Genomic DNA, 19,862 nt, shown 5'->3' with positions numbered 1-19,862 from the left:
CAAAATAATTGATATTTTAAAATTTTAAATTTAATTGTTTTTAATTATATATTTATTAAATAACCATTATAAGTACTTTATGTGATATTGAATATAAATAATGTCATTTTAATATAAATATAAGTTATATTTTACAAAATTTAACTCAAAATTTAGTTGAAAGTCGAAAAATCAACTGTTATTAAAAGTTAAAAAACAAATTTATTAAATTATAAATGTTTAGTAAAATTAATTATCAAAGTAGTTAAAAAATATAAAATGACAAAAAATAATAAAAATCATGATTTATTTAAAAATAATAATTAGAAAATTGGATAAATATATAGGAATAAAATATAAAAAGTTAAAAACTAACTTTTAAAAAAATGCTAAAAATAACTAAAAAAATTATTTATTAAATAGTTAAACAAATTTTTCAACTAATAAAAAAACTATAAACTAATTAAAATATCTTATCAAATATAATCACAACACTATTTTTTCGGTTCCAAGCTAATTTGTCTCAGATTATTTTACACATAAAAAAAAATAATAAATAAATAAAAAATAATAATTTTACAAAATTAACATTATATCATCATTAATTTATTTCTAGATTTTATACTTCATCATTAATATATAAGAAAAATAAGTGAAAAAAATTAATGTTATATTAAAAAATTAAAATAATAATAATTTTTAGGGATAAATTATTTTTTTTACACACTAGTTATAATGAAACGAAGGAAATAATATTTTGCATCCATTAAATATTTTTTATTTTTCCATAAAAAATATTTTTTTTTCATTTCATATGTATTAATCTCAAACATTAATAATTATGGGAAGAATGCAGTAATATGTAGTAAGTAGTAACAAAAAAAGCAGTAAATATTCTTTAATTAAGGTCTTCAGATGTTCCAGGATACGATTATAATCAAATAGCTTCTTATCTATAGACTGTTAGGTTGTAATTAATGCCAAAATGATTATGATTATTTTACTTTTTTTTAAGGAAGATCATCATTATTATTTTACTTTTATTAGCTTATACCAGGTAAGTTTGAAAATAATACTCATCCTAAGTTATTTTACACAAAAAAAACAATAAAATAAAATAAAATAATAGTTTTACAAAAATAATCTTATACTATTATTAATTTATTTATATATTTTATTGTTCACCATTAATATTACAAGAGATATAAGTAAAAAAAAACATAATCAATATTACATTAACAAATTAAAATAATAATTATTTTAACACAAATTTTTTCTCTTACCAAAATAATTATAATGGACCAAGGGGGTAGTATGTTCTCTTTCCTAGTAAATGCTAGTTGTGTAGTTGTAACAATAATTGAATTCGAATAAGGACGCGGTTTTGACATGTCAAACTTAATGCTTCATAGCTTGACTTATTTGCGTTTATAAACAATATAAATGAGATTCAGAATCATTTTCAAATGAAATGAGATTATTTTTTAATAAATTTCTTCATAAGTATTTATGGAGAAGAAAAATAAGATGATAAAATGAAAGTGAACTATTCTCATAAATTAAAATCAACTTATCACCCTAACTATTAGAGAAATTAGATGAAATAGTTTCTATATAAGTTAAAGTGCGTAACTAAATTTTAAATTTAGTAAAAATTTAAACATTTTATTTTTATTTATTTTCTTTTTCATGAGTGTTTATGATTTTTTTTATCTATACAATACCTAAATCTTAGATGATTATAATATAAAAGAACAATTATAATTCTTTCAAATCGATAAGGTAATCCTTTGAAATTAAAACTACAATTAATAATCATTTTTGTCAAACTTTGATTATTAGATATAGTTTCTTTTATAATTAGTTTGTTTTTTATTTTTTGGTATAAGTATTTATAGCAAAGTTTATCTAAAAAATACCTGGAACTTAAATGATTATAATGTAAAAGAAATTGTAATTCTTTCAAATTGATAGGGTAATCCTTCTAAATTAAAACTAAAATTAATTATCATTTTTTTTATCAAATTTAAATGATTAAATACAATTTCATATGTCATCCGAGTCACAGTACAAATTTTATATTAATTCGGCTTCTCAATCTAATTATTAGCGTTCTAGAACCAGTTAAAAAAAAAAAGAACGAAACATACAAAAGCAATTCTAATGTGATATATGTTATGAAAAATACCGACCAAAATGATAAGATTCAAATTTCAAACACGAAGTTTACTTATAAGTGCAGATCATGAGTTGACAATATTAATCAGCTTGTTTGGTTTCGATTCTTGCTATATTTTACACACGTCTACCTAGAAGCATCAAGTTGTAGCTTCTGCATATTTGATTCAAAGTGACGTAATTTTTGCATATTATACTTGTGTGTTGAACATGTGTCCAAACAAGCACTTAATTTTATTACCGAAGATTGAAAGAGACTCAAAGTCCACGCGTGGATGAGAATTAATCTTGAAAAAATAAACGTAATTTTCTAGGATATAATATTCGGTTCTTTAATTGAAATATTGTTAAGTTTAAAATCACGCAAGCTAAAAATGAAGATATAATTTGTATGTAACTATGTATTATATTAACTTTTTCCTAAACTTATTTCAAAATAAAAATTTACAAACCTTACCAGATGAGTTTGTGACGTCGTGTGGAAAGTGAGTCTCTATAAAGGATTGGCTCCCACCTCTTACATGAATCAATGAGTGCTGGGTGCAATCATTTAGCTGATGACCAAAAAGAAAAAAACAATCACAGCAGGAGAAGCCAAAAAGAAAATTATTCTTTTTAGAAAAAATTAACATTAAAAAAGAAGACTCGTTTAATCATTTGTAGTCGTTATTTATCACTTCAATTTTCAAATATTATTTGTTAACAAAGATTGATTGATATGATCAATAAGGAACCAATTCATATTCCACATCAACATGGATTCGATTAGTCTCCAAATCTAACTTTCTTAAACTTTTGTCTAGTTAAAAAAATTAAATATTATTTAACGTATTAATTCATAAATTTAAAGAAATAATATATACATACCATTATTTAGAATAATTAATACATAGAGTTAAAATTACATTTAAAATGTGAATACTTTATATTTAATGTATTAAACCATAAATATTATTTAAAGTATCAATACATAAAATATTTTATTATACTATTTTTATTTTTTGATATATATTTTTCGATTAATGTATTCTTGAACTTATAATAATAGTTATTATTGACGTTTTAAAACATATAACATTTAAGAAAATATTTTATGTAAAACACAGATGTATTTAGAATTTTGATAAAAGTATAAAGTATATAAATAAAATTATATTTAAGGTAGCAACTAATTTATAAATAATCTATTCATAACTAGTTAAGATAAAATTTAACATGACAATAAAATATTGCAATGCCGTAATTTTATTAAGGCATGATGAAGTGATTTTAATTAAATTTATTTTTATGTTATTGAAAATATAATTTAAATGAATGTTTTATGTGTGTTGAGTTGAGTTTAGTTGGGTCATTTCTTACCAAAGAGAAGTTTAGGATCCTTAGAGAGGGTTTAGTAAAGGTAAAAGGATTTTAGTGGTAAGAAAAACACTTCTTGACAAATGACAACCAACACACTAAAACACTCTCATTTCTCACACTCACCTAAGTGCTCATCTTTCTAAAGCAATGTTTTAATTCCCCAACTCAAGACAAGTTATCCCCTTTTTTCTCTCTTGAGTGCATGGTTCCATTGTATTTGATAAGCGCCTCCATTCTCCTTGAGATGAGTCAAATGGAATATTTTGATTTCAAATTATTGTTGATTTGGTGGAGGTGTTGGTGTATTTGGGAAAAAAAACCCTTCCTTGGACGCAAAGAGTTTTTCTTTCTCCCCTAAAAACTCAAAAGTTTGGTTCTTCAATGGATAAGGGGAGCTTTATCCTTTTTCTGTGTTTTGGTTGCTTTGGATTGACTTAAAATTGCTTGAGAATTAAGTGTGATGTATAAAAATGGATAGTTGAGTAAATTGGAGTTTTCGAGTTTGAAATGGTGAATTTTGATGAAAAGTTACAAATTTAGATTTGTCCTGGCGTTGTTATGTGTAGAACTTGATGGAAATCTGTTTCGGATTGTTGTGAAATGAATTGATTTTTGAAAGACTTTAAAAATGCAAAATTGGAGAAGTTATTTTTTGAAAAGTAGTCTACAAAATTGTTTCAATTTAACTCCTTTAAAATAAAATAATATAAATTACAAAATTAATTTTTTTCTTAATTACACAACAGCAATAAGTTTCTCTTATTTACATCCACTATATACACAACAGTTGTATAGTTAAGTGTTTATTCACAATGAAAACAAGTTTATGTTGTATGATAAGGGGTGTAAAAAAAAATATACAATGAAAGTTTGTTTCCATTATGTATAGACACTCAGCAACATAATAGAAACAAGTTTTTGTTATTTATACGATGGATATACACCATTTTGGTAGTTGCAAGGGAGATTTTCGTCAACATAAAAAGTACCAACTCTTTGAGGGGAGGGGAGGGGGTTTAAATAGCAATATGAGAGTGCCAATAACAAGGCCCAAACTCGGGAAGTTACAGAGTCAAAATCAGCCCAAAAAGACAGGCTTAAAAAAAGCACAACATTGGAAACTCTAACATTGCTGTCTATATTCAATCCATGTTTAACAATCATAAATCTCACGAAAACATAACGGAAACGATGAGGCACAGGAATGTGGAGCTCTGGATAAAGATTTCTAAGTGAAGAGAAAGCATTGAAAATAATCTTCCAGCATATTAAAGCTGTAAGCAGTTAAGCACAGAGGAAAGATGCCCAAATTAACATAGGGATCATGTTAACAGTTATTCAAACAACTATCCAAAGGCAAAATTCTCAAAATACCTCCAAACTCACAAGCAGCAAAATGTCCGAGTAACATGGGTTACTATACCCTACTTACATCTCTCATATATACATATATAATGTACAAGTTAACCTTGCACTGGAATTAAAAGTTCATGTGAATAATTCGTAACCTTAGATATCACTATCAGCACAGGTTCAGCTACTACAAAGAAGTGGCTGAGCATTTGCAAAACCAGGTTTAGAAGTTTTGCCCAGGAATCATAAACGAAATTTTATTCTTGTCTTGGGCACCGCAGGTAAGGTCATCTCTTAACATGTAGCAACAATATATCAAGAGACGAAATCAAAGAGATATCATTATTGGTGAAGCCAAAACCTCCCAAAGTCACATCTCTGACTCTTCAATATCTGTTCTTATAACAAAACTGGGAAAAGCCAAGGTAATATCCCTGCAACACGAGGAGGAGACATGCATCAAAATTTAGAATTTTTTTTTTCTGAAATTCTAAAATTAAGGTTCGTGGAGAGTGAAAATACTGACTTCAAATATGGAAGTGTCATATTCTTTATCAAGGATGGATGCTTGGACACAAATTCTTTCCACTCATCTTGATCGATCCTTCCATCACCGTTTATATCAGCATCACTAAAAGTCTGTGGATAAGGTATAGATACAACTTAAGAAACGCCAAATTCAAAGGAGCTTTTAAAAGTAATAAAAATAAGGTAAAACTTTTATGATTTGTGAACCTTATCCACAATGGTTTCAATCATATCATCCGAAAGCTCAAGATCTGATTCATGCAAAAGTGCCAATACCATCTCCTTCAACTGCAGATCAGATAAACCATTAGTGGGAGTAAAGGGTTGATCTAAATGTATATTGAACAAGCACATACATATATCTATGAATTATGGATAAGACTAAAGAACCATAGCGTAATATTATAATAACTAAAGAAAAAGAAAACCATACCTCCTCTCGTTCAATAAACCCTGTCTGCCTCAGATCATACAACCTAAAAGCAACTGCAAAATCATTAATCCCAATTTAACAAAAGATAAAGTATCTGTATAGGTGACTGAAAAACTTTAATGCAACCAAACATAAATAATCAGTGGGTATAATTCTGGCAGATAGACCACTTAATATAGGAAACTCCAAAACTCAGGGGAAATGAAGACATTAACATGAAATCTTTATGTTGGAAGAGTCAATCTTACAAGTAATCTTGTCTTCTAAAGCTGCATTTGGGTGAAAAACACCCAATGATCGAACAAATTCCCCGAACTCAATGACCCCATTGCGCTTGAGATCAAATAAGTCAAAAATCTATGGAGAAACAAACAAATGTGAGTATGCATCAGAATGAAACAGTACTAGTGCGAGAGTCAAAAGAAGTGACATGACTGCCAATATTGTAGAACAAAACGATACATCAGATAAAAAGATTTCACTGAAAAGTAAGAATCCTGAGCAACTTCGGGTATTGTAATTTGTAAGTTATTAGCCTATAGAACAAAGTCTCCAGGAACTTTCAGGTCAAAGAATATTAAACTAAAGAGCATGGATTAGATTTACATACCCTATCTGCAAACAGATTTTTCTTGTTTTTATTCCTGAATAGCGCCAGCTGGAATTCTTCCTGAAATGAAAGATGACCAAAAAGTAAATTATCTAAAAGATTAATTAGGTGCGAACTTTAAGGACATCTAATCTAAACCGGAAAACTTAAAAGCCTAACTCACCTTGTGAATAAGACCATCTTCAACAATTGAATTGCTCAACTTCTTGTAGAGTTCATGCAAGGCCTCTACTTCACTAACAGTAACTGTGAAGAAAGAAAGAAAGCTTATTTTTGTCAGTTTTGAAACTTAATATCGAGCTCATGAGAATTGCAAATCACGACTTAGAGGTTTCTACAAACAGAAAGATAATATATAAAGCGAAAGCCTACAAGGTCCCTTGTCAATCATGTGCTACAGCAGTAAATATTACTAGTCTGTATTTTGTAAATTTTTTTCAGTCATTATTGTCTTGGCTTGTCCTGAATGAAACTAAATGTTTTGCATTTGGAATAAAAAACAAAATATTTAAAATTAGAAAGTTCAATGCATTGCAACGACATTTCATGTTTTAAAAATAACATTGCTGAAAATATATTCGATAAAAGAGTACAGAAAAAATAAACGAATCTGTGGTTTAGTGTTTTCCACAGCTTGAGCATTAAATTCAACATTATGAAGTAAAATTTTTCTCTTGATCCAAGAGGGGTGTGCGTGTACCTATCCTTTGCGGAAAACATAAAACAGAGTTTAGAAACTATCGCTGGCAAATTGCAAGTACCGCTGTCTACGGTTTATGTTAACTGTGTACATGGGGAAGAATCAAATTTGAATACTTCAATGCTCCAATTGCAAGTTCTAATATTGAGCAACAAAGCCAAAGCCAAAGCCATATTTTTTAATACAAGTTCAATAGATTATCATTTATCATAATCAACTATCAGTAACTAAGTTTAACTAAAAGGACTAAGCCAGTGAATTTGAAATTGAAGTTTTAGATCTTTGGTTTATTCTGTATTGTATATTAAAAGATTAGCAAACCTTACAAGCATATTAAGTCATTAATTGAAACCAGAGAGAACGCCCGTAATGGAACTAGGTGAAATAGAATTACAAGAAATGTGGTTAAGTAAAAGGACTTTGATGGTTCTTAGCTGAAGACAAATCAAAATTTTAACAGCAAAGCTGCAAGAATTTACCATTCAATGATGGATCATGATACTCACAAGGTGTCTCAGATGATAGAATGGTGGGTTCCTCATAACCTTGTGCTTCCGTTTTCTTTGAAGTTGAGCAGTAGCAGCCCATTAAATAGAACCGCAAAAATCACTTCCAAATTTCTTGACAAACAATGGATTCATTCCAGGGAAAGACCAAAGTTTGAATCACAATTATGCTCAATTTGAATATCTGCAAAAATACTAAAAGCTTAAATCACAATTATGTTGCCAAGGAAGACATAAAACTCTAGACGGCCAACTTTCATCTTCAGGTTGTAGACAATTTGCTTGTGATTGAAACTTAACAAAGAAATAACGTAATCATCTCAATTTACAACCATCCAATGTAAATAAACAATTCAGTGGCAGATAAATTGCATAGAGCTGACTAGAACTTGAAGAAGAAAAATATTTAAATGATCTGTTTAATTACTGAGTCACGTCATTTCATCCCTTAACTTTCATTTAACGAAGTAAGGTAATGACCCTTTTACTTCCAAGATGAGTACACAAACAAACTAACTTGAACAACTACAACTAAGGGGGAAAAAAAGAAAAGTTCAGTACTATCCAATTTTACTTTCATTTGGCCATCACCCTATATTTCGATCACTCTGATTTAAACAAAAAAAAAACTAGTTCAAAACAACATACAGCCGTAAAATACGCATTTTCTAAAGGTCAGGAAAACTATAATTGGTGTTTATCTATTGGGTCAGACTGCTCACAGCCTCACAATATTTTACTTTCCAGAGTTTTCAAAAAAGTCAAAGCAGATCAAGGAAGAAAAAAACAGTTTGTCCGTGTGTATTTATTTTTTTTGAAATCCATAAGATAAAATAACTCTGATGACAGAAACATGCTCTCACACTTTTTTCTTCTTTTCTTTAAAATATTTCTTCCCAGGCTTTTTAATATACTCAACTGCGTCTAACAGTATAATAATAAAAAAACATATGATGAAAAATTCGTGTTAATATCACACCCCAACATGCATATTTTTTTTATACAATTCCACTATTCTTAATTTAACTTGACTTGGTTAAATTTAATTGATGGCTCAAATTCATTTTCCAAATGAAAAGGACATACGAAAAAAAAAATACTAATCCAAGTCCTATTCGCAACAAAAATATTTAAAACCCATGAGACCAACTCCAAATCAAAGTAAACAAGGATCAACTGGCATGGTCCAGTGACACCAGTTAGCATAGGTTCACAGTTTGGTGGCCACGCGCGTGTTCCTTTCGTGACCAACCAACCAAGGACCATCTTGCCGAATAAACAATGCTATTTAATAGTGATACATAATTTCACAGGAAATTCAGAAATCATCCTAAAATAAAAGCCTTAATGCGCATAAATGAAAACTATAGAAAGCTATTTTTATTTTTGTACAGACTATAGAAAACAAAGGTGACATATCGACCAAGAAAGTCTATTGAACGTGATACATCGATTCCTGTGTTTGATTTTTACTTATAGAAAAAGGTGAACAGATCTAGCATCGTCCAACCACCTCACATAATAAGGGCGTTAAGGTGTCAATAAAGGAATCAAGTTCCAAATACCTCTATATTTTATTATTTCCCAAAAAAATAGGAGCAATTCTTAAAAATAAAATGTGAGACCAGTAGCCGCTGAACTGCTGGAGTAATTGGAAAGTCACATTCTGATTACTCATACCTCTTTTTCTTTGTGCACCGGCACAAAATCACAATACACGAGGCTGTAGGTGACGATTATATATAATCTTTATCCTATTCACAAGGGGCAAATTCACATTTTCTACTTAATATTCGCGCATCTACTGAAAAAAGTTCCACCGTTTTATATCAATTTGTTTAGGTTAAAAATAATAGGAGAATTTTTTTTCCAAAGAAATGAAATAGAAAAAGTATTAAATTTTTATCGTTTGTTGGTTAAGAAAATATAAAGAAAACGAATTTTTAGAAAGTGAGAAAAAGTATGGTTAAATTACTCAGTTTATCTCTAAACTATTTGGGAGGGTTTTAGATAGGTCCTAAATAATAATTGAACGGCTAAACTATTATTGTAACTTTTTTTTTTTTATAATGGAGAACGATAGCAATAAAGATTAAATTACTTCGATTTCTCACCACCAGGCTAATTTTAATGGACTATATTTTGTAGTGACTTGAAAGTGGTAGAATATGATAATTTTTTTTTATGATAATTAGGAAAATTTTAAGAACTCGATTAAGAAACATTACTACATGATCAAGAACACAAAATTAAAATTTTTTTTTAGTATAAAGGCTTATTTCAAAATTCACAAATAATTTAGGACCAACCCAATAATTCAACACAAAAGCTAAAAAAATTTCCCTCAACTGAACAAAAAGATAGAGAGGAGAGTTTTTCTTAGTTTTTTTTTTAAATTAAATAGTTTTTTATAACATAAAAATTTATTTTGTTATGAAAAATAATATATTATTTAAAAATTTCAATTAATAATTTTTATATTTTTATTTATTTATTTTTGCTTATCTAAATAACTTTTTTTATTATTTCTATAATGTTTGTTTTCCTCTCATTTCTTTACTGTCTATCTCATTCCTCCGGTAAAGAAAGTGTAAAGGAAAAGTAGACTTATTCGAATCTAATGTGAATAATTGATAACAAAGCGCAAGCAGAGGAGGATCTACGCTGGATCATTCAGGAACGGTCAAATAATAAAAACATGTTTGTGCTGTTGAAAAAAAATATCAAATGTAGATTTCCATCTAAATCAAAATCAATTGTACCAAGCGAGACATGAGCTTGCTATGGACAAAGGACAAGATCGGATAGATATAATGAAAGTGACTCTCTCTTTTCCGAAGAAGGAGGAAAACAATCGAAACATGAGCAAGCTAGCTCCGAGGAAGACATCATTTCCAACAGACACAAATGAAACAAACAAACAAACAAAGAGCAAAGAGGGCAAGAGAGAGAGAGACTGTAACCTGTTATGTTAGACTTGTTGAGCACAAAAGTTGAACGAACTTCTTGAATTGGATTATAATAGCAAGAAGAGAGAACAGCAATGGAGATGGCGCAGTTTCAACGTTTATTAAGCTAAGCCTATAGCTTGGGTTGCAATTCGGAGTTTGCGTTTTTATAATCAAGCCAACTCTATAGTAAAATCGTAATCGGAGGCGCAAAATTTTCATTTTTAAAGTGTTTTTTTTTTAAAAAAAGAATCTATTTCAGCTGGTAGCTGGCCCCACCAACAGTGCCGTCATGACTAACAACACCTTACCAATTTATTATACACGACTCGACCAAAGTATGTATATACATACGCACGGGACGATACCATATATATCCCACACTATACAGTATTTCCTTTCTATTTTTATTTTTTAAACATGCTGCATAGTTACTTGATTCGGAGAAGAGGAGGTGTTGGGACTGAAATAATATTTTTAAAAAAAGTTAGACAGAATAATAAACTTTTAAGCTATTTAGATTTGTAATGTGTGAAAAATTAACTGATTTAAAAGAGTGATTTCACTTTTTTTTTTATCAACAAAAAAAATTCATTAATTTGGGTACTGGAAATACCCCATCGGATTTACAAATTCAGAGTAACTTCCTATCCTCTAACATAGTATCAATCACTGGTTATAAAATATTTACAAAGTGCATTATAAATAAATTATAATCGATGGTTATACATGTAGACAAATTAGACAATGACATCCTCTCAAATCCACGCCTGTTATAGAGCATTTGCACACCCTCTTTTAATATCTTCAGCAAAACATGATATGCAAATCACCTGCTTCATATTGACCAATTCCTTTTGTGCCCTTATATCCATTAACTCCCTTGTCACCCCTTCCCCCGAGCATGACCAACTTGGTTGATAACACCTCTTTCCTTCACTGCAATTAAAGAACACGGTGCAGTTTTTGTCTCCTTCATGCCGATAATCCCAACCAACCCAATTCCTTTTAAATAGCAACATTCAGTGTATCATTTTCAAGCAATATGAAGGGTTAGCATACCATTCATAATATGAGAATGAAGCTTTCTTCCACCTAGTTGATATCCAAGACCATGCTTTATACCTATATAATTCTATTACCTCGTTAAAATCCTCCCTCTCTTCTGCAAAAATAACTCTGTTTCGATGGCTCCATAGGGTCCAAGCCACTGCACACCATACTGCAAAGGATCGCTTTCCCAACCAATAACAATTGTGTTGCTGAAGATGCATACAGGGATCTTTATGGCTGACCCATTGTACTCCCAGCCTAGCCATTTATAGCAATTTGCCCACACTGCCATAGAAAATTTGCATTTAAAGAGCATGTGTGTTAGATCTTCCTCCTCCATATTACAGAATACACACCGGTGTTGTAGTCCTCCTAGTCGAATCCCACGTTTTTCTAGGTTCACACTAGTTGGTAATCTATCTTTGAAAACCCTAGCTCCAACAAAAGAATGAGATAAAAGATGGTAATTTCATATTCCACACCACTTTAAGTCGTGGCTCATGTTCATTTTATTCAGGGTGGATCAATGAGTTGTATCTATGTTTTATCGAATAGCCTCTTATGGTTGAGTCTTTCCATAGCAACAAATCCTCTGAATTTTGACCAATATTTACCTGTTGCATCTGCTGCATTAGGTCCTCCACCATTGGGGTTTCCCATTCGAACCATGCTCGCCTCCACACAAACGACCATATCCACCTCCCAGCAACCCATGACCCCATCTCCTTGATAGTGCAAACTTTCTGTTAAGAATTCATGTATACCCTCGTGTAGTTAGATGCAAAGTTATCAGTCTCTTGCCACGGGTAATGCCAAAGCAACATCTTCCCCCATCACCCACTTTCCACACCAATTGTTTATCAAACCACATTTTATTTTGCCCCTCCCCACAAACAGAAACAAGGTCTCTCCACCACCAAGAGTTGAAATTGTTGACTCTTATGACTACCACCACCCCTCATTTCCCATATAAAGACCTTACTACCTGCACCCATAAAGATTTTTGCTTTAAAGCTAACCTCCATCTCTATTTCCCTAGGAGCGCAAAATTGAAAGGACTAACACTCTTGATACCCAAACCTCCACACTCCCTAGAACGACACACATCACTTCCTCTTATCCTCATCACCTTCAACCCCAAAACAACCTCAAACCATCTCAATATAACTTTTATACACATGTCATTTTGAATGGTAGATTTAGCTATAAATAAGGAGTCATCCGCAAATTGCAAATGAGATCTCCATTTTCTCCTTACCCACTTCATAACCTCCATAAAGACCCTCCTTAATCGCCTTTCTCATCAAACCCGCCAAACCCTGGGCCTCCGCAACAATAAAAAATAAGAAAAGACCAATTGGGTTCTCATTGTCTTAAACCCTTCTTCTCAATAGAAAATTCTTCGGACAGACTACCATTCACCAATGTAGATACCGAAGGCGATTCTAAGCCCCCTTAATCCACCTTACCCACCTCTCACAAAAACCAAGCCTCCTCATCATATAAAAAAGAAAGTCCCATGACACAGAGTTATAGGCTTTCTTAAAGTCAACTTTAAAAATTAGACACTTGTTTTTGTTGGGATATGGTATTGTTTATTACCCCAACTCCATCAGTCCCCTCCATCATGTCTAGTCTCCCTTTCTCTTTAACACCTTCCACGCCAACAAAAGTGATTTTACTTAACGAACTAACTGAAAATCCATCTTTGGATTTGGCATTGTGGGAGTTCATGCGGATTCTCAGGCAGTTGCTAATTGTTTATTTAGAGACAGAGAAGGGTGTGCATCGTGGTGGAGCATTGTAAATGCTATTTGCAGAATGATTAATACAGGATGATAAGTTAGTTTTTCTCATTCTATCAAGAGGCTAACAAGTGTGGGGATGCGCTTGCAAATCTTGACTTGTGTTATGAAGGAGGATCAAGTGATGTTAGATTGTGCACCAACTTTCTTAAAATAATTGTTTCTCTTTGATGTTTCTGGAGCTGTGACTCAAAGACTAATTCATTTGTAGTTCTTGTTTTCTTGGGCTTCGATCCTGTTGAGTATCAAAAAAATAAAAAATAAAAATCCACCTTTGCGGAATGAAAACAATTTCTTTTACCACTCATTTTTCCATCCTTTTTCAAATTATCAAAATTCATCTTTCTTTTTTTGTTTCTCTCTCTCATCACACGCTAGCTCTCTCTTTTTTTCCCCACACTTCACAAATTTTAGCACATCAAAGTATTATGCTCTAAGATGACAACAAACCCCTATTTGTGGGTATCTTCCTGAATTCGTCTTGATTTTGCCAGGTATTATTTGTTTTGAATGAGTATAAATATGGATGTTATACGACTTCTTAAATTAGGGACGAAGACAATAATGAGTATGAGTACATAACTATTTGTCTCCTACTAATACCTATCTTGCTCACCTTTCCACTCCAATATGAAAATATGATTTCATTTGTCCTCTTATTGCAACTATACTTTCAACTAGTTGATGGAAGTCCTTATATATTTAAGCTTCTCCAACGCTAACAATTTTATAGTCATGATTTTTCTAGTTACATGTATTCTTTTCAAAGCCAATTATTCTTATCTTCCATTGAAAGGATGGAGACTTGATTTCAATTAGATTCACATGAATCTAAACATATATTAGTATAAGTCATAATTTGACAAACCTTAGTTGCAACTTATATAACTAGATGAAATATTCAACAGTGTTAAGGAAGTCAAACTTGCCAAAACTTCTTTATAATCCGGCATTCAAAACCTAAGCGGAAGTTTCAAAAGTATGTATCCTTTCTTGGAAATTTTCAGTAAGAGGAAAAGTACACACAAAGTATTGAGAAAGATCCATACACCAAAAACTTTGTTCAATATAATGTGTACTAATAATTTAATACAACAATTAAGGGTGTAATAGGTAAGAATTTATCTTTAACAATATAATTTAACATAATCTATAAATTTAAAGTTTATATTCAATTTTTTAAGAGAAAAAAATAAATTAATTCATTTAACTAACAATAGGTCTCTTTTTAAGGCACGATTTGACCTAAAAAGCCTATTTATATAACAGCTTATATTGAATCCGTTGTTGTATTTTTTAGATTCGTGATATTTAAAAGTTATATTAAATGCCAAATAATTTAAATTGAACTGGATGAGCTTGTTTAAAACGGATAAAATTCTTTTAATGCTTATTTATTTTATTTATAAGATTCGAACTGAAAGATTAAAAAACATTAAAAATCTTTATCATTTGAATTAATATGCGTCGGAAAGAGCTCATTATCTTATCTAAAATTTATATGCTTTTATTGGCACATTCAATTATTTAAGATCAAGTCATTTTTTTATAAGCAAGATCAAATCAAAATTTATGTCATATAATTCACTAAAAAAATCATGTCATATATAAACTGTAAATACTAAATAGTGTCATCGACTCGCTAGAATATATATGCATCCAATAATATTGGTTTGCTTCACGAAAAGATTTCTTACAAAATGGTTTTGGCACAGTACTTTGCAGTCAAACACTTAAATATACATAATTTATTTTCCTTACTGTTTTTAGCACTGATATTCAACGTTTCATGCCGGTTGTATCCTTATCTAAAGTCTACCTGATATCATTCTAAATCTTGTTATGAAAACTTGATTGAATTAAGTTTTGGGTTTCATATTTTAATTATAATTTAATGTTTGTCTTATTCGGCTCCTCCTATAAACTTTTTTACTCCCTTTTTCCATTATTTGGATCACCCATCATTATTCATTAATCTTAAGAGTGAAAGGAATTCCCATTATTAAATTAAATGTGTACATAAGTCGTACTCCCCTGGTCTACGTGGTTTTCGTTTTATAAACTGATTTAGCAAACCACTGATTGATAGTAGCTCGTAATTCGTATCATATCCTTCCTATCTCAAAGCAGGGTAGTTACACTCTCTGAAAATATGTTTGAGACTTCTTTATTTTTATCAGTTTCCAGAGTTAATTTTTTTTATCAGTTTTGAGAGTCAAATTTTCTTAAATAAATAAGGAAAATAATTTTTATTTCTAATGAAAAAAAAAATATTTTTTTTAAATAATAATAAATCAACATAATCGCAGTATGCTAATATTTTATTTATTTTTATAAATGCTACTATATATTTCTCTTAACTTTATTAAAAAAAAACTATCTTTCTTCCTAATTAAAGTTACGCCTCCCAATCATAAACAAGTGTAAAACTTCCCAAAACTTTATGGTTGGATAATCAGTAGATAATACATCCAAAATTAATAATAACAGTTAACACAAATTGTAGAAACTTGTGTTATTTAATTAAATGATCTAAGATTTCAGATTTTGAGTAAGAAATAAATTATTGTTAAAAAGAGAATATTCATATTACGTATATTCACGATCACCAACAAAAATTAGTAATGACTTATGACGAAATTAGTTTGTATTAATACTATGATTAACAAAATTTAATTGTAAATTCTCTTTTTCAATTATATTTTTTCATTTATAAGATTCAAACTTAAAATGATGCATATAAGGCGGATTGTCTAATTCCACTCAAACAAATTACATGTTAATATTTTTCTTATTTAATATCAACATTTGGAGCTTTCCCTCTAGCCATACAACGCTTTCCTCCCCCTCCCAAGGGATCCTCTCCCTCCATGGAAGTGACCGATTCAAAGGGAGACAACTCAAGATCCTTGGTGTATATGTGAAAAAAAAACATTAATGAAGAAAAATGAATAAAAAAATAGATTTTTGAGTTAATATTAAATTAATTTTCTTCTACTAATAGATTCTATCTTTAATTTTACATATAAAATTAATAATAAATATTTTATTAAATTTATTATTTATTCAATAATTATTTATTAGAATTTGATTTATAAATAATTATGTAAAAAAAATTGACTCTCTTTTAATATACTCCTGGATTTGTCCCTGTCCATGGGAGACTTCCTTCCCCCTCTCCACAATGAGAGGTTTTTCTCTTTCCATCTATTTTCTTTCCAACATTACCTCTTTGCCACCACCTCTTTCTCCAACCTCTCCTTCCCTTTTTTAACTACTTTTTACATCTCTTCTAGTCTCTATTAGTCTCTCAGTTTACCTGTATTATCATCCTCTCTGTTGATAATTGTCTATCTTTTTTTTCCTTTTCAATGAAGCTTGATAGAGGCCTTATTACAAATGGGATCCTTATCACTAGAGGTGAGTTTTATGTTACAATGTTTTGAGTTGTTGCTAAGCACGTGCAGATCAGGAAGGAACTACAAAGAAAAGAAAAATTGAAGAAAAACTTAAGGCTCTATCTAGGTTTCTTTGTAATTGGAGGAAGTGATTTCTCTGCATTTCTATTTTTGGTGTTTGTAATTGTAGTCTTTGTGAAGTATGTCAAAAGTTCCAAGTCTCACATTGAGTAGTTTAGCTTCTCTCAAAGAGTATATATATCTACATGAGATGAGTCATAAATGGGGTGAGTTAAATTAGTTAACAAGAAACAAGGTTCTTGTGTGCATGAGATTGGATTAAGTGTCTTGAATGTATTACAAATCATCTAATTATAATTTTTATGTGATTATTTTATATAATGAAAATGGTTGATTAATTAATAAGAGAAGAAAATTAGGACGTGTGAATCACGTGATGATGTTGGCAAGTGAAAAAATAATCCAACCAAAGAAACGTACAGAAACTTGATGAAGCGCAATAATGACAAGTGAAAAACATGTAGTTTTTTTTGGTAACGTGCAAAAAGGAAACAAAACAACAACAACAAAGAATTTAATTTGTTCCAATTTATTATTTAGGTTTAATTTATTCTTTTAATTTTTAAAATTAATTTAATTTAATTTTTTAATTTTTTTTCAACTTAGTCTTCTAATTTTTAAAATAAATTTATTTATTTTTTAAAAATATATATTTTATAATCATTTAAAATCACTTATTTTTTGAACTGTCACAAACAATATGTAATTTCTTATCATCTGAAACACTAAATTAAAATAATTTAAAATATTAGAAGATTAAATTAAACAAAAAAATTAAAAAATTAAAATGAACCTAAATAATAGTTGTGAGTCATGTTTGATCATTGATGTGATCGAGATAAAAAATTATGTATAAATTTATTAAATAAAAAAGTAGGATTTATAAAAATTCAGAGAATAATAAAAAATTAAAAAATATTACTAATTTATTTTCTTTCTCCCCGTCTTAGGCATGTCATCCACAAAATTATCAATGTCTGTTTAGTTTTTAGAATCCTTTTACATAAAAGTGAGTAAATGGTTCATTGAATAAAACATTGCAGTGATTGCACGTTGTTGTGCATTTAAGCTTTTCTTATTTAAGATCCTTGCAAAAGTAGAAAAGCAAGATAAAGCAAAAAGGAGCTCCATTTTCTCTTAATACGGAGTCATATCTTTGTCTCAAGAAAGAGAACGAGACTGTTAATTTCCACGAGAAAAAACGAAAGCAAAACAAGAATGAAACTTAAAAAGCGATCCCTCGTATGGTCATTTCTTTTCTGGATTTGACTCATTAAAAATTGAAAACAATACAACGTACTTATTTTTATATTAAAATAGATTAATTTAGTTTTAAATTAAGAATATTATTATTATTTATTTTATGCATTTTATAATAATTAAATATATTTTTTAAATTTATATTTTATTTATAAGATTCAAAAATAATTATTAGAAGCAACCAAAGTCTTTATCATAAATCAAAAACAAAAACAATGGTGGAGGTCCTTTCTTTTGGCTGTTCCCAAAACAACTCTATTATTTACTGAATTGTCAAAAGATCGTGGATGCCATTCTCATATTCTTCCGATTCTCAATTACGATGACATTTTCTTTCCATGGTAGTGCGTATGTAGTTTGATGAACAGAAATTAAGAAAATGAGTAAAAAATAATTTCACTTGTGAAAGTTGTAACTTGTATTAATTTAATATTAGAATTTATTAAATTTATGACAGAATTATGGTATGTTAGTTTTCAAGTTTATTAACTTCAATTTTAATGTTTAAATTTGATCGATTTCACATTTAAATCACTAATCTTTTATGAAATTAATAAACTTACAGATTAAATTGTAGGGGTACAGATTTTTAAAAACTAAATCAACCCAAACTCTTACTTTAGGACAAGAAAAATAATCTATTTTTTGTTTGTGAATACAAAGTTTAAATGAGTTAAACTTCAACCCTCATTAGGATTAGATAAGATCTCATAACTTAAAAAAAAACTTACAAATTACTTATTATTTACAAACGCGAGTCTCACAATGATGATACGTGAATTTGAATTCATATTTGTATGAGATGAATCACATTTTTATCAATTAGACCAATATTCATTAGTATATATCTCTCTTGTTACTTATCACGACCTTCGTATCATCAACACCCATATTTCATAGCAAGTGAAACATATAATGCAGATAAATGCATGACAATTTAATAATTGTTCTATATTTACAATTATAAAAATATTGACTGGTGTAATATGTTATACGGTTATCATTTAATCCCTCCCATATAATATATAGTGTTTAAATTGGGTTATTTTGAAAAATATGAATTTCAGAAGCATTAAATATATTTTATTTAAATTACTAAAAAAAAATATCAAATAATATTTATATTTTCTTTTTTAAAATAGTTTAAATTGCTTTTTTTTTCCTTAATTTATTTAGTAACTTTAATTTGATCTTTTTTATTTTTAAAAGATTCACTTAGATCTCTTATTTTTTAAAATAGATTCAATTTAGTTTCATTTTCCTTATGTTAGTTGTGAACATTTTAAAAAATGGGTTTAAATTTTGTTTAAAATGTAACTAAATTGAGCCTATTTTAAAAAAAATACAGAGCCTAATCAAATTTTTTTAAAATAAAGATATCAAATTGAATCTGTCCTAAAAGAATCTAGTTAAAACTTTTAAAAATAAAAGAGATAAATCAAACCTAATAACTAAATTAAGGATAAAAAAGAATTTAACCTTTTAAATAGTCTCATTTCAAAAAAATTATAAAAAATCAATTGCAAAGATCCTCCTTTTCCGTCGGTGATCGTTGACTCGTTGTCTGTCGGCTTCTTGTACGTAGGCTAAGCAGACTTTAATCCCCAACTTTGCCTGAGTCTTTGTCTGATTTTCTTAACCCATTTTGTTTTGTTTATTTAATTATGGTTC

General features: G+C 29.2%; 1 protein-coding gene across 2 annotated transcripts; it reads right to left on the bottom strand.

Annotated features, from left to right (window-relative positions):
- Positions 1–4,630: 4,630 nt before the first annotated feature.
- On the bottom strand, positions 4,631–10,767 carry LOC114410296 (calcineurin B-like protein 4). Of its 2 annotated transcripts, none has more exons than XM_028374182.1 (9): positions 10,610–10,767; positions 7,620–7,830; positions 6,604–6,686; positions 6,441–6,500; positions 6,079–6,187; positions 5,831–5,883; positions 5,605–5,685; positions 5,396–5,508; positions 4,631–5,303 (listed from the first exon to the last, which is right to left on the bottom strand). In XM_028374182.1, exons 2-9 carry the CDS (start codon positions 7,726–7,728, stop codon positions 5,240–5,242), a joined length of 672 nt encoding a protein of 223 aa, XP_028229983.1. In that variant the 5' UTR covers positions 7,729–7,830; positions 10,610–10,767; the 3' UTR covers positions 4,631–5,239. The 2 variants fall into 2 exon arrangements, with proteins under 2 accessions (XP_028229983.1, XP_028229984.1); XM_028374183.1 differs by having other exon boundaries at positions 7,647–7,830.
- Between the last annotated feature and the right edge of the window lie 9,095 nt (positions 10,768–19,862).

This window comes from Glycine soja, chromosome 4 (assembly GCF_004193775.1).
Source record: "Glycine soja cultivar W05 chromosome 4, ASM419377v2, whole genome shotgun sequence".
NCBI classification, from domain to species: Eukaryota; Viridiplantae; Streptophyta; class Magnoliopsida; order Fabales; family Fabaceae; genus Glycine; species Glycine soja.
This window is presented reverse-complemented; position numbering and strand designations above follow the sequence as displayed.

Excerpts from the sequence above, each read along its gene's own strand:
- LOC114410296 (XM_028374182.1), bottom strand. The coding sequence starts at position 7,728 with ATGGGCTGCTACTGCTCAACTTCAAAGAAAACGGAAGCACAAGGTTAT. Across the intron at positions 5,884-6,078 it reads TTTAGAAGACAAGATTACTT|TTGCTTTTAGGTTGTATGAT; the intron begins GTAAGATTGACT and ends ATGATTTTGCAG. Across the intron at positions 5,509-5,604 it reads TTGAAACCATTGTGGATAAG|ACTTTTAGTGATGCTGATAT; the intron begins GTTCACAAATCA and ends CCTTATCCACAG.